This window comes from Equus caballus, chromosome 8 (assembly GCF_041296265.1).
Source record: "Equus caballus isolate H_3958 breed thoroughbred chromosome 8, TB-T2T, whole genome shotgun sequence".
Taxonomy (NCBI): domain Eukaryota; kingdom Metazoa; phylum Chordata; class Mammalia; order Perissodactyla; family Equidae; genus Equus; species Equus caballus.
The window spans coordinates 1,782,330-1,794,556 of NC_091691.1; the positions used below are offsets into that span (position 1 = coordinate 1,782,330).

The following is a 12,227-nucleotide window of genomic DNA, read 5'->3' on the forward strand; positions in this document are numbered from 1 at the left end:
TATACTACTCAGCTGTGAAAAACGACAAAATTGTCCCATTCACAACAATGTGAGTGGACCTTGAAGGTATTATGTTAAGCGAAATAAGCCAGACAGAGAAAGATAAACACCATATGATTTCACTCATATATAGAAGATAAACAAACATAGACAAAGATAACAGATTATTGGTTACCAGAGAGGAAGGGGGGTGGGGGGTGGGCATAAGGGGTAAAGGGGCACATATATATGATGACTGACAAATAATAATGTACAACTAAAATTGCACAGTTATAAACTATTAGGACCTCGATTAAAAAAGCCCTCAAGCTCGGGGGAGAGGTCAGCCTAGAAATAGAACTGTGGAGAATTCATCAGCACACAGTTCTGTGCTGGTTGTGGGAATGGCTGTGATAAGCTCAGAAGAGCAGGGACAATGAGAGGACAGTGGAAGAGCAGCTGCGGAGCTGGATGGGAAACTGCCAGAGAACAAGAGGTTTCCTCCTTTGAGCAGAGAGGGCCCGCAGGTCCAGAGAAGGTGGGTGTGCAGCCATTGGAGGAAATCTTTAGGGGACCTGCAGGGACTGGAGGGAGCAGGCCCACACTGCCAGCTCAGAACCCATGCTCAAACATAGTGAATGACTGGGGTAAAGGCTGTCGAGTGGCCTCGTCCATTTGTCATGTTCTCCCACCTGTTTCTCAGGGCCCCCCATAATGCAGAGTGGCATCACTAAGAACTGATTACTGACGTGCCTACAACGAAGTGCGTGCTCCTTGCGCCAGCAGTAGGCAGAGGCCTCTGGTCATAGGCTCTTCTCCGCATGGCCCAAAGCTGAGCTTTGCCTTGCTGCGCTTCCAGAGGAGAGGACAGAGGTCTGTGCAGGGAGCCCCTTCTCTGCTCACTTAGAAGCCGCCCCAGAAAACTTGCACTTCCAGGAAGATAGAGGAGTTGTATTCTTCTCACTTCTGCTTGCTCAGTACTCAAAACTCTGGACATTCTGTGTAAAACAAACTTAAGAGGCTCAGAAGGGTTGAGAAAGGAAGGCAGACCAACTAGGGATCTCAGGCCTGAGGAACAACACCATACGATAACATGCTTCCTGGTTTGCTTATTACCTCATGTATCTCAGACTGGGGACTAAAGAGGCTGACAGCTGGAAGCACCAGTGGGAAACAAACTTCAACAAATGTTTAAAAGTTGAAATCATACATTGTGTTCTTTGACCAAAATGGAGTCAAACTAGAAATCACCAGCAGAAACTTAACAGGAGAAATCTCCAAACATTTGGAAACTAAACAACACATTTCTAAAAACTCCATGGATCAAAGGGGAGTAATGAAAATACCTTGAACTGAATGAAAATGAAAAGGCATGTCAGAATTTGTGTCATCCAGCTAAAGTTGTCCTGAGAGGGAAATTTGTTGCACTAAAAGCCTGTATTCAAGAAGAAACAAATCTCGAATAGTAATCTAAACTCCTATCTCAAGAACCTGGAAAAAGAAAAAGACAATGAAATAAACCCAAAGTAAGTGGAAGAAAAGAAATAATAAATATAAGAATAGAAATGAATGAAATTAAAAGTAGAAAAATAGAGAAAATCAACAAAACAAAGAACAGGTTCCTTCATAAGATCAGTAAAATTGACAGACCTCTAGCAAGATGGACAAAGAAAGAGAAGACATGATTTAAAATATCAAGAACGAAACAGGATGTTACTGCCAACCCTGCAGACGTTGAAAGGGTAATAAGGGAATGCTATGAACGACTCTACACATGTGCATTTCACAACTGAGATGAAATGGGTCAGTTCCTCAAATAACACAGCCTACCGCAACTCACTCAAACTAAACAGGAAATTTGAATAGCCCTGTATCTGTTAAGAAAACTGAACTTCCCCAAAAGAAATGTCCAGGCCTAGATAGTTACACTGGAGAGTTCTACCAAACGTTTAAAGAAAAGCTAACACCACTTCTGCGTGATTTTTCCCCAGAAAATGGAAGATGAGAGAATACCTCCCAATTCTACTTATAAAGTTAATGTTACCCTGATACCAAAAGCAAAGACAATACCCCGAAAAATGACTGATGACTCATAAATATACATGTGAATATCCTTAACTAAATATTAGCAAATAGAATTAACCCTCCCTCCCCAAAGAAATTCATGATCTAATGGGGTTGATTGCAGAGACAGGAGGCTGGTTTTGTACTTGAAATTCAGTTGGTGTAATTCACCATATTAAAAATCACATGATTGTATCAGTCAGTGCAGTAAAATGATATGACAATGTTTTGCATTCATTCATGATCAAACTCTCAAAAAATAAAAGTAGAGATTAATTTCCTCAGCTTGATGAAGAGCATCTACAAAAAATCTTACCACTAACATTATACTTAATAATGAAAGACTGAATTGAATGCTTTCTCCCAAGATGGGGAGCAGTGCAAGGATGTCTGTTCTTGCCACTCTTTTTTTTTTTTTTTTGAGGAAGATTAGCCCTGAGCTAACTACTGCCAGTCTTCCTCTTTTTGCTGAGGAAGACTGGCCCTGGGCTAACATCTGTGCCCATCTTCCTCTACTTTACATGTGGGACGCCTACCACAGCATGGCATGCCAAGTGGTGCCATGTCTGCACCTGGGATCTGAACCGGTGAACCCTGGGCTACTGAGAAGCAGAACGTGTGAACTTAAATGCTGCATCACTGGGCCAGCCCCTGTTCTCACCACTCTTATTCATCGTAGTCCTAGAGGATCTGGCCAGTGAAATAAGGCAAGAAAAGAAAATAAAGGCATGTAAATTGAAAAGGAAGAAATAAAACTGACCCTACAGGTAACAAAATTGTCAAAACTCTAAAGGAATCTACCCCCCAAAAATATCCTAGCACTAGTAAGTGAGTTCAGCAAAATTGCAAGATATAAGATAAACATACAAAAATCAGTTGTATTTTGGGTACTAGCAATGAACACAGCACATGGACACTGAAATTAAAAATACAATACCACTTGAAATTGCTCAAAAAAATTAAATGCGGAGTGGGCCCGGTGGCACAGCGGTTAAGTGCGCACATTGCACTTCAGCGGCCTAGGGTTCTCCGGTTCGGATCCCAGGTGCGGACGTGGCACTGCTCATCAAGCCATGCTGTGGCAGGCATCTCACATACAAAATAGAGGAAGATGGGCATGGATGTTAGCTTAGAGCCAGTCTTCCTCAGCAAAAAGAGGAGGATTGGCAGATGTTAGCTCAGAGCTAATCTTCCTCAAAAAAAACAAACTAAATGCTTAGGTATAAATCTAACAAAACCTTTATAGGATTTATATGCTAAAAATTATAAGATGCTGATGAAAGAAATAAAAACATGTAAATAAATAGACATACCATATTTATGGATTGGAAGAGTCAAATAATAAAGATGTCAGTTCTTCCCAAATTGATATACGGTATTTAACTCAATTTCTATCAAAATCCCAGCAAGCGTTTTTGTAGGTATAGATGAGATTATTCTGAAATTTATATGGAAAAGCAAAGGATCTAGAATGCCTCAAACAATTTTGAAAAAGAATAAAGTGAGGGGCTGGCCTGGTGGCCTACTTGTTAAGTTCACATGCTCCACTTTTGCAGCCTGGGGTTCACAGGTTCGGATCCCAGGTGTGGACCTACTCACCACTCATCAAGCCATGCTGTGGTGGCATCCCACATATGAAACAGAGGAAGACTGGCACAGATATTAGCACAGGGCCAATCTTTCTCATGAAAATAAAAATAATAAGTGGGAGGAATTCATCTACCCAATTTCAAGACAAGTAGCTACAATAATCATGACTGTGGTACTGGGGGAGGGATAGACACAAAGATCATTGGAGTAAAACAGAGAACCCAGAAAGAGACCCACACAAGTATACCCAACTGAGTTTTGACAAAGGTGCAAAAACAATTGAATAGAGAAAAGATAACCTTCCAACAAGTGATACTGGAGCATTTGGACATCCATAGGCAAAGAAATGAACATTAACTCAAGTCTCCCACCTTATACAAAAATTAACTCAGAATGGTCTGTGGACATAAATAAAACTATAGAGCATTTAGGGAAAAAAGGAAGAATATCTTCAGGATCTAGGGCTAGGCAGTGAGTATGTAGACTTGACCCCAAAACCATGAGCTATAAAAAAAAAATGAATGAATTAGACTCCATCAAAATGACAAACTTTTGCTCTGGAAACGCCCCTGTTCAGAGGATGAAAAGACAAGCTGCAGAGAAGGAGGAAATCTTTGTAAACATATCTGACAAAGGACTAACATCTAACATATATAAAGAACTCTCAAAATTCATCAGTAAAACACACACACAAATAGACCCTTTAAGGTAAAAGACTTGAGACATTTCACTGAGGAGGATGTCCAGGTGGCAGACAAGCGCATGAGATGATCAACATCATTAGCCATCAGGGAAATGCATATTAAAGCCACAGTGAGAAAACCACCTATCAGAATGGCTAAAATAAAAAATAGTGTCAACACCAAATGCTGATGACAATGCAGAGAAACGATGGCTCATACATTGCTGGAGGGAATGTAAATGGTACAGCACTGCTGGGAAGGAGTTGGCAGTATCTTTAAGAAGTTTGCTTCCAACTACCATGCCACGCAGCAGTTGCCATACTATGCATTTATCCCAGAGAAATGAAAACTCTGTACACAAATATTTGTAGCGGCTTTACTAACAGCCAGAAACTGGAAACAAATCAGTTGTCCTTCAGTAGGTGAATGGCTAAACAAACTGGCGGGTACACAGTGTGGAATTCTGCATGACTCCATTTATATAACGCTCTTGAAATGACAAAATTATAGAAATGGAGAACATATTAGTGGTTGCTGGGGGCTGAGGAGGGGGTTCAGGGTAGGAGGGAAGTGGGTGTGACAATAAATGGACAACACGAGGGATCCTAGTAGAGATAGACATGTCCTGTGTCTTGACCGTGTGAGCGTCAGCATCCCGGTTGTGATCTTGCGCTACAGTTATACAAGCTGTTACCACGGGGGACTCTGGGTGAAGGGTACGTGGGGTCTGTATTATTTCTTACCACTACCTGTGAATCCACACTTACCTCAAGATGAAAACTTTAATTAAAAAAAAAAAAGCCTCCCCAGATACCCCCACTAATGGAAAAAGACCCAAACCCTTGGTGCGTGTCCTGCCCTCCGCCCTCTCCAGCCCTTGCTGTGCCCCCGCATGGCCTGAGTGTTAGTGCCTGGCCCAGTAACACGAGCCCTGGAGCCTCCACACCCTGTGGGGCTCCTCCCCCCAAAACCCACAGTACTTTGCTGTGGGGCCCATGGACACAGCATGGAGGGCCTTGCGTAGGGTGGGTTTGAGGCAGTGGCTATGAGAGAGGAGTTCCTGGAGGCCACAGGACTCAGCATGAGGGGCACGTGTGGTAGGGCTGTCTGGGCAGTGAGGAGGTTCTCACAGCAGGGGCTGGGGGGTGCATAGAAAGCACATGTAAGGTTGAGGACCAAAATCAAAGGCAGCGTGGTGTATTTCCTTCCCCTACACATACCCATCGATAAAGTGGCATTGTTCTTCCTGTTTGATTTTGCATCTCACTTTTTCCATCACCATATCATTAGATACCACTTGCAAACAAACAGATTTTGACAATGGGATCAGCAGGCCTGGAGGATTGGCTGGCTGGTGGGAGTTGGGGGAGGTGGAGGCGACCGAGGGTGGGTCAGCGGTTCCCAGGAGTGCTGACCCTTCTCCCGTGACTCTGAAAATGATGCTTTGGTTTTGAGTTCTCCCATTCACATGTCTCCTTCAGGGGTAAGGAAAAGACAAAGATTCCATCCTTCCTCTTGTAGAAGTTCTGAGTCATCTCTGGGTGTGCAGACTCGTCCCCCACTGGGAAGAGGTCAGGGGTGGTTGATCTGGACAGTGCGTCCAGTGAGAATCCAGGGAGCATTCTCATCAGAGTGTGAGGGAGTCGCCGAAGCCACGAGGTGTGCGGCAGCTGTGGGGTCCAAGCAGCTTTGTGAGGACTCCTGGCTGTCCTCCCTCACTGCTCTCTTGCCCCTTCCCTGCCCCCGGTTCTCTTGGTGGCCCTGCACAGGTGTATGCTCATGCGGGCGCCACGCTGGAGGGGAAGATGTATGTTACCTGCGGCCGCAGAGGAGAGGACTACCTGAAGGAGACGCATTGCTACGAGCCGAGCAGCAACACGTGGCACACCCTGGCCGACGGGCCCGTGCGGCGGGCCTGGCACGGCATGGCCACCCTCCTGGACAAACTGTATGTGATCGGAGGCAGCAACAACGACGCTGGCTACAGGAGGGATGTGCATCAGGTGAGCGGGCAGGGGCTGACCCATACACGTTCCTGGGTCAGTATTCCCATCCCTCCCAGTTGTTACTGATGAAAAAGTAATTGCGACGTGTTTTTTTCTTTTCTTTTTTTTTTTTTTTGAGGAAGATTAACCCTGAGCTAACACCTGTGCCAGTCTTCCTCTACTTTGTATGTGGGTCGCCTGCCACTCATGGCTGATGAGTGGTGTAGGTCAGCACTGGGGATCCAAACTGCAAACCTGGGCCGCCAAAGTGGAGTGTGCAAACTTAACCACTACGCCTTGCCACCGGTCCCCGAGTTTTCTTTTAATAGACTTTATTTTTTAGAGCAATTTTAGGTTCACAGCAAAGTTGAGCAGAAAGTAGAGTTCTCATATGTCCCCTGCCCTCACACCTACACAGGACCCCCTGCTATCAACCAGAGTGGTATAATTGTTATGTTGATGAGCCTTCAGTGACACACCGGCATCACCCAGAGTCCACAGTTTACATACATTAGGTTCACTCCTAGTGGTGTACATTCTATGGGTTTGGACAAATGATATGTATTCTCTATTATACTTTCATACAGAATGGTTTCACTTGTTTTTATTATTATTAAAAACTTTAATTATGAAGTTAATATAACCACATTGCAGAACTTTCAAAAAATGGAGAAGGGTGAGGAAAAATGCCACAATCCAGCCCTGTGCCACTAGTTTTTGGTCCTTCTAGCCGTACATGGTTTCCATCTAACTGTGGAGTGTCCCATTCTGCTGCTGGCTGAAGTTTGTCATATTTTCCAATTTAATGCTTGGTCTTCATAGCCGTGTCCCCCCCCCCCCCCCCCCACGTGGTGGCTGTACAGAACTCTGTCGAACTGGTGCATTATTTGGGTTGGTCTAACTATTCCAAATAACATTACAATTAACACTTGCTTTATGGAGCTTTTCGGGTATTTTGGATTATTTCCTTAGGTTAGAGCAGTGGTTCTCAAAGTGTCATCCCCAGACTAGCAGCATCCACATCACGTTAGAACTCATTAGAAATGCAGATTCTCAGGCCCCACCCCAGACCCACTGGATTGGAAGCTCCAGGGGTAGGGCTCAGCAGTGTGCTTCAACAGGCTCCCCCGTGGTGAGAACTGCTGGGCTTTAGTGGATTCGTTTCCTATTACTGTCTTGACAAATCACCACAAATTCAGCAACCTCAAAGGACCTAAGTGTATGCTTATAGCGTATTCTGTAGGTCGTAAGTCTGACATGGGTCTCGCAGGGCTAAAATCCAGATGTCATCAGGGCATCTTTCCTTTAAAGAGGCCCTAGGGGAGAAGCCGTGCTCTTGCTCACTCAGGTTGTTGGCGGAATTCAGGTCCTTGTGGTTGTGGGACTCAGGTCCCCAGTTCCTTGCTCGTTGTTAGCTAAAGGCCCTTCTTGGCTTCCAGAGGCCAGCACATTCCCTGGCAGGGGGCTGCTGCGTCTTCAAAGCCTGCAACAAGGAGGTGGTCTTTCTCACTTCTCATCTCTCCTGTCAAACCTTCCCTTCTGCTTTCAACGCTGGTGCAATTAGATGGGTCCACCTGGAAGATCCAGGATAACCTCCCCATCTCAATGCCTGTACCCTAATCACATCTGCAAAGTCTCTCTCTCTACATTTTTATTGAGGTAACATTGGTTTCTAACATTGTAAAGGTTTTAAGTGTACCACATTATAATTCAACATCTGTGTACACTACAGCGTGCTCACCACCAAAAGTGTAGTTTCCATCCATCACCATATAATTGACCCCCTTTACCCATTTCATCCTCCCTTCATGCAGAGTCCCTTTTGCCATGTAAAGTACGACAAGTTCCAGAGGTTAGGGTGTGGACTTCTGTGGAGGGCCATTATTCTGCTTACTACTGCTGGAGAAGCAAAGGCGATTATTAAGTCAAAAAGATAAGATTTGTATGGCTCTTCACACATGTTGCCAAATTGCTTTCCTGCTGTGTCAGACACATGCACAGCAGTATGGCTTTACTGTGTTCTCACTAGCACTGGGTTTTATTTTTCTTCCCCTAATGGCTGCTGGTTAACAGTTGACAGTTTGTCCTTGACATTTTATTTGGCATTTCTTGGATTACTAGTAGGTTGAACATTTTTCCATGTATTTGTTTGCTGTTGGGGTAATTTCGAAGACAAGAGAACACTGGTGGTCATCATTGGTCAGCAAGCAACTATTTCCAGTTTTATCTGTGCCTCTCCCCTGCTGTTGGGTGTTGTCGCGGAGGTAAAGATGGTTGTGTGGGGTCTGTGTCCTCAGTCAGCTTCCATTTTGTGGGCTGGCAGCCCCGTCCCAGCAGGTGTCTTGCTTTACTCTGGCCTTGGCTTTGCAGGTGGCCTGCTACAGCTGCACATCCGGGCAGTGGTCATCTGTCTGCCCGCTCCCAGCAGGGCACGGCGAGCCTGGCATCGCTGTGCTAGACAACAGGATCTACGTGCTGGGCGGCCGCTCGCACAACCGCGGCAGCCGCACGGGCTACGTGCACATCTACGACATGGAGAAGGACTGCTGGGAGGAGGGGCCCCAGCTAGACAACTCCATCTCGGGCCTAGCGGCCTGCGTGCTCACCCTGCCCCGCTCCCTGCTCCTCGAGCCTCCCCGTGGGACCCCTGACCGCAGCCAGGCCGACCCGGACTTTGCCTCCGAGGTGATGAGTGTGTCTGACTGGGAGGAGTTCGACAATTCTAGCGAAGACTAGGGCTCCAGGGGCCCGGTGTCAGGGGAAGGGTGGCGGGAGCTCCGAGGGCAGCAGGGCCCGTAGGCGGCCCAGGCCAGAGCACCTTACCCCAGGGCGTTGGCCACCCTGCCTCCTGGCACCTTTCCTTCACACCAGCCCGTCTGCCGGTATTTGCAGGGCTGCAACAGGTATGTGTGGGGCCCTGCAGATCTGTGGCTGTGGATTACCCAGCAATGGGAAATGCTTGTGAAGAGCCCTGGTCCTCTGAAGTTTACCAGGCCCACTCCTCTGCTCAGACATGGTGCGCCATCACCAGCTGTCTTGGCCCCCCTGGTTCCGGTGCCTGCTGGGTTAAGAAGGCGCCCTTCTCCAGAGAGACCTAGGGACTGGTGCCCAGGCGAGGGGGCTGCAGCACACTGAGCCCCCTTCTGTGGGCAGGGAGGGGGCAGAGTGAGCCCCTCACCGGCCCAGCAGCCCAGGGCTGGAGAGGGAGCAGAGATACATAAAGTTGCCTGAGACTGGTTCTAGCGATAAACAGATCCCCTACAGCTGAGCTTTTCTGACCCCATGTTGTTAATAAATGAAATAAATCGTCTTACAGAATGTGTGAATTGTCTTCCTGTGGCCATAGCCTTGCTTCCTCACACAGCTGGTCCAAGGTGGCAGCACGGGGAAGCAGGGTTTCTGGGGGCCCAGCTGCTGTGGGCCCAGGCTCTGGGCTAGCAGCTGAGGCCAGAGCTGCTGAGTCCTAGTGGGAGACCTAGAGCCTGCCTCAGAGGAAAGGATGGTACCCCCCAGGCTAGAACGGTGTCACTGGGAAACCTGGAAACCTGCCCCTATGTGGTGACACGTGGTCACAGGCCTGCTTGAGCACCTCCAGTGAGGAGCTCTTCTCTGAACTTCCGTCGACTTCCAGTGAGCAATCTCCTGGCCCCAAGTAAAGCCCCAGCCTATGGTTCAGGAAACTGACTCCCAGCACCTGAGGAGGGAGGCCATGTCAACATAGAGGCCCCGTAAGAGGCCTGCGCCCAGCTCCTTCCCACCCCCTGGATCTGAGTGTGTGTGTTGGGGGGGTGCTGCGTTCCCTGCAGGTTTGCCAGGTGAGTTCTTAGCAAATCATCTCAAGGGCCACGCTGGTGCAGTGGAGGGAACCCTCTTGGGGCGCCACACAGGCCTGCACAGCTGAGCTTCCACCTGAACAGCCCCTCCTGCCTACCGCAGGCCTCCCTGCCCGGCACCACCCTGCAGCGCCCTGTGACTCCTAAGGCTGGGCAGAGCAGGGGATGACTGGGTCTTCTCTGTGTCCCCTCGTGCCTTGCCCAGAGCCAGCGCCCTGTCACGGAAGGGAGGGGAGCGGAGGGGCAGCGTGCGCTTCTCCATGAGAGCACGGGGGTGGGGAGAGAGGTAGGCTTGGCTGCTCTGGGCTTTCCTTTCTGGATACCCTGAGGACTTTGGGGGGTGGGGGTGAGGCCAGTGGGAGTCACTGTCTGTTCCTCAGGGCTGTGGGACCTTCCTCACTGTCTCTTGGGGCCTGGGTACCCCTGAGGAAACGTGCCCCTGCTCCCTAACCCCCATGTAACATCATGCACTCACTCGTCTGGTTGGCAAGCCCAGTGTTGACCCTGGTGGGTCACTCCTAGTGGGTCAGGATGGCCACCTTCTCCAGTGTCATCTCTGCTCCTGAGGGTGAAGTGCTAGAACACTTGGCATAGGGACCTTGCACTTCCTCTCTCTGCCACCGCCTTAGAGGCCAGGGCAGCAGTTCCTGCAAACCCCAGAGGTTTCTGGGAGGAGGAGTGCCAGGAATGCCCCCCTACTCTCTCCAGTGTGCCATCTCCCCACCCAGAGCCATGCAAGAGACCTGGGCTGTAGGGGAGGGGGGAAGGGTCTATGAGGCCCTGCAAAGCTTGGGGTTAGAATAGACGTGAGCCCTGGAAGGTGACCTGAGAGCTGGGCAGCAGCCTGGCCCTGCCACTGTCTATCCTCTAGGCCCAGCCTAGCATTCACCCGCCACTAGCAAGCCACCACCTCCTGCCCCTGAGCCTAGCCAGCCCGAGCTCGCCAGCTTGGCAGGCTGTCAGGCCCTGCATTCATGCTTTCGCTTGGCTGCTTGCTCATCCTTTTCAATGTGCAGAATCCTCACCCTGCAAGCCAACTTCCTTCAGGAAGCCATCCCTGGCTAGGACCAGTTGGTCCGGGCTCTGGGCTCTCAGAGTTTGCCTGCGTGGTTGTCAGTCATCTGTGGGTGCCGGTGAACCCGCAGCTTCCTCATCCTGGTATTCACCTGGCACCAGGACAAGCACAGGACAATTCATTCTCTCCAGCTGCACTTCTCAGTCTCGAGATAGGGGTGTGGTAGTGGCTGGGGCCACGAGCCCTGCCTTCCACTCCTGAACTCGCTGTCAACTGGGGGTTGGCTGCTGTGGGACACATGCAAGGGGCTGTGGATCTCAGTGAGATGAGGCTGGAGATGGTCCTTGTCCTGAGGGCAGTGGGAGGCAGCCAGAAGTGAGATTAGAAATATCACTCTGGGTCGTACACAGGTGGGGCTGAGTAGAGACTGGAGACATTTTGGAGGTCCTGGTGATGGGTGTAACCGGGTGGGGGTCTTGTCCAAGTGGTGCTCTTCAGAGGTGGGAATTCAGGGGGTCAGTTCTGGGGGAAGGGCAAAGCAGGTGATGGGGTTTGAGGTGCCTGTTCATGAACTCAGGCCAGCTGGAGTGAGTGTCCCCTCTATCTCTGGGGTCTGTGCTGGGCTGCCATAAGCTGCTGGGCAGACACTGCAACCACATAGACCTCTGCTGGCCTCTGTTGGTGGCAGCCAATGGGAGCGGCACTAGGAGGGCGCTGCTGAGGTCAGGGCTGTGCCAAGGTGGAGCTGCCCAGAAGTGGTTGGCCTGTTTACTTGTCCCTGAGAAGCGTTTGCACTCATGACAGCACAGGTGCAACTTCCCCTTCCAGCCCACCCAGCTGTTGCCTGCCCCTAGCCTCCTTCCTGCACTAGCATGGCTGAGCAAGGGGCCCTAACCTCCAAAGCCACGCACCCTGCTCCTCCCCACCCTCCACCAGTCTGCCCTGGACAGGTCTCTGGTGATGCCCACAGCCCTGGGCCTTTTGGTGGCCCTTGTTCCATGCCCCCTCCTCCAGCCCCACCCTCCAACCAGATGGTCCCTCCACCTAACTGAGGAGGGACAAGGCCTCTCCCTCCTCC

The 12,227-nt window shown here is 49.4% G+C and overlaps 1 protein-coding gene across 5 annotated transcripts in view; it reads left to right on the top strand.

Annotated features, from left to right (window-relative positions):
* Positions 1 to 9,619, top strand: part of KLHL22 (kelch like family member 22) — a 36,582-nt gene extending 26,963 nt beyond the window's left edge. For 3 of the 5 annotated variants that reach the window (XM_023646678.2, XM_070275227.1, XM_001488187.6), the window contains exons 6-7: positions 6,086 to 6,319; positions 8,672 to 9,619. In XM_023646678.2, the coding sequence (XP_023502446.1) occupies positions 6,086 to 6,319; positions 8,672 to 9,037 (600 nt within the window). In that variant the 3' untranslated portion in view covers positions 9,038 to 9,619. The other 2 variants (XM_070275230.1, XM_070275229.1) reach the window with 1 other exon arrangement.
* The last annotated feature ends 2,608 nt before the right edge of the window (positions 9,620 to 12,227 follow it).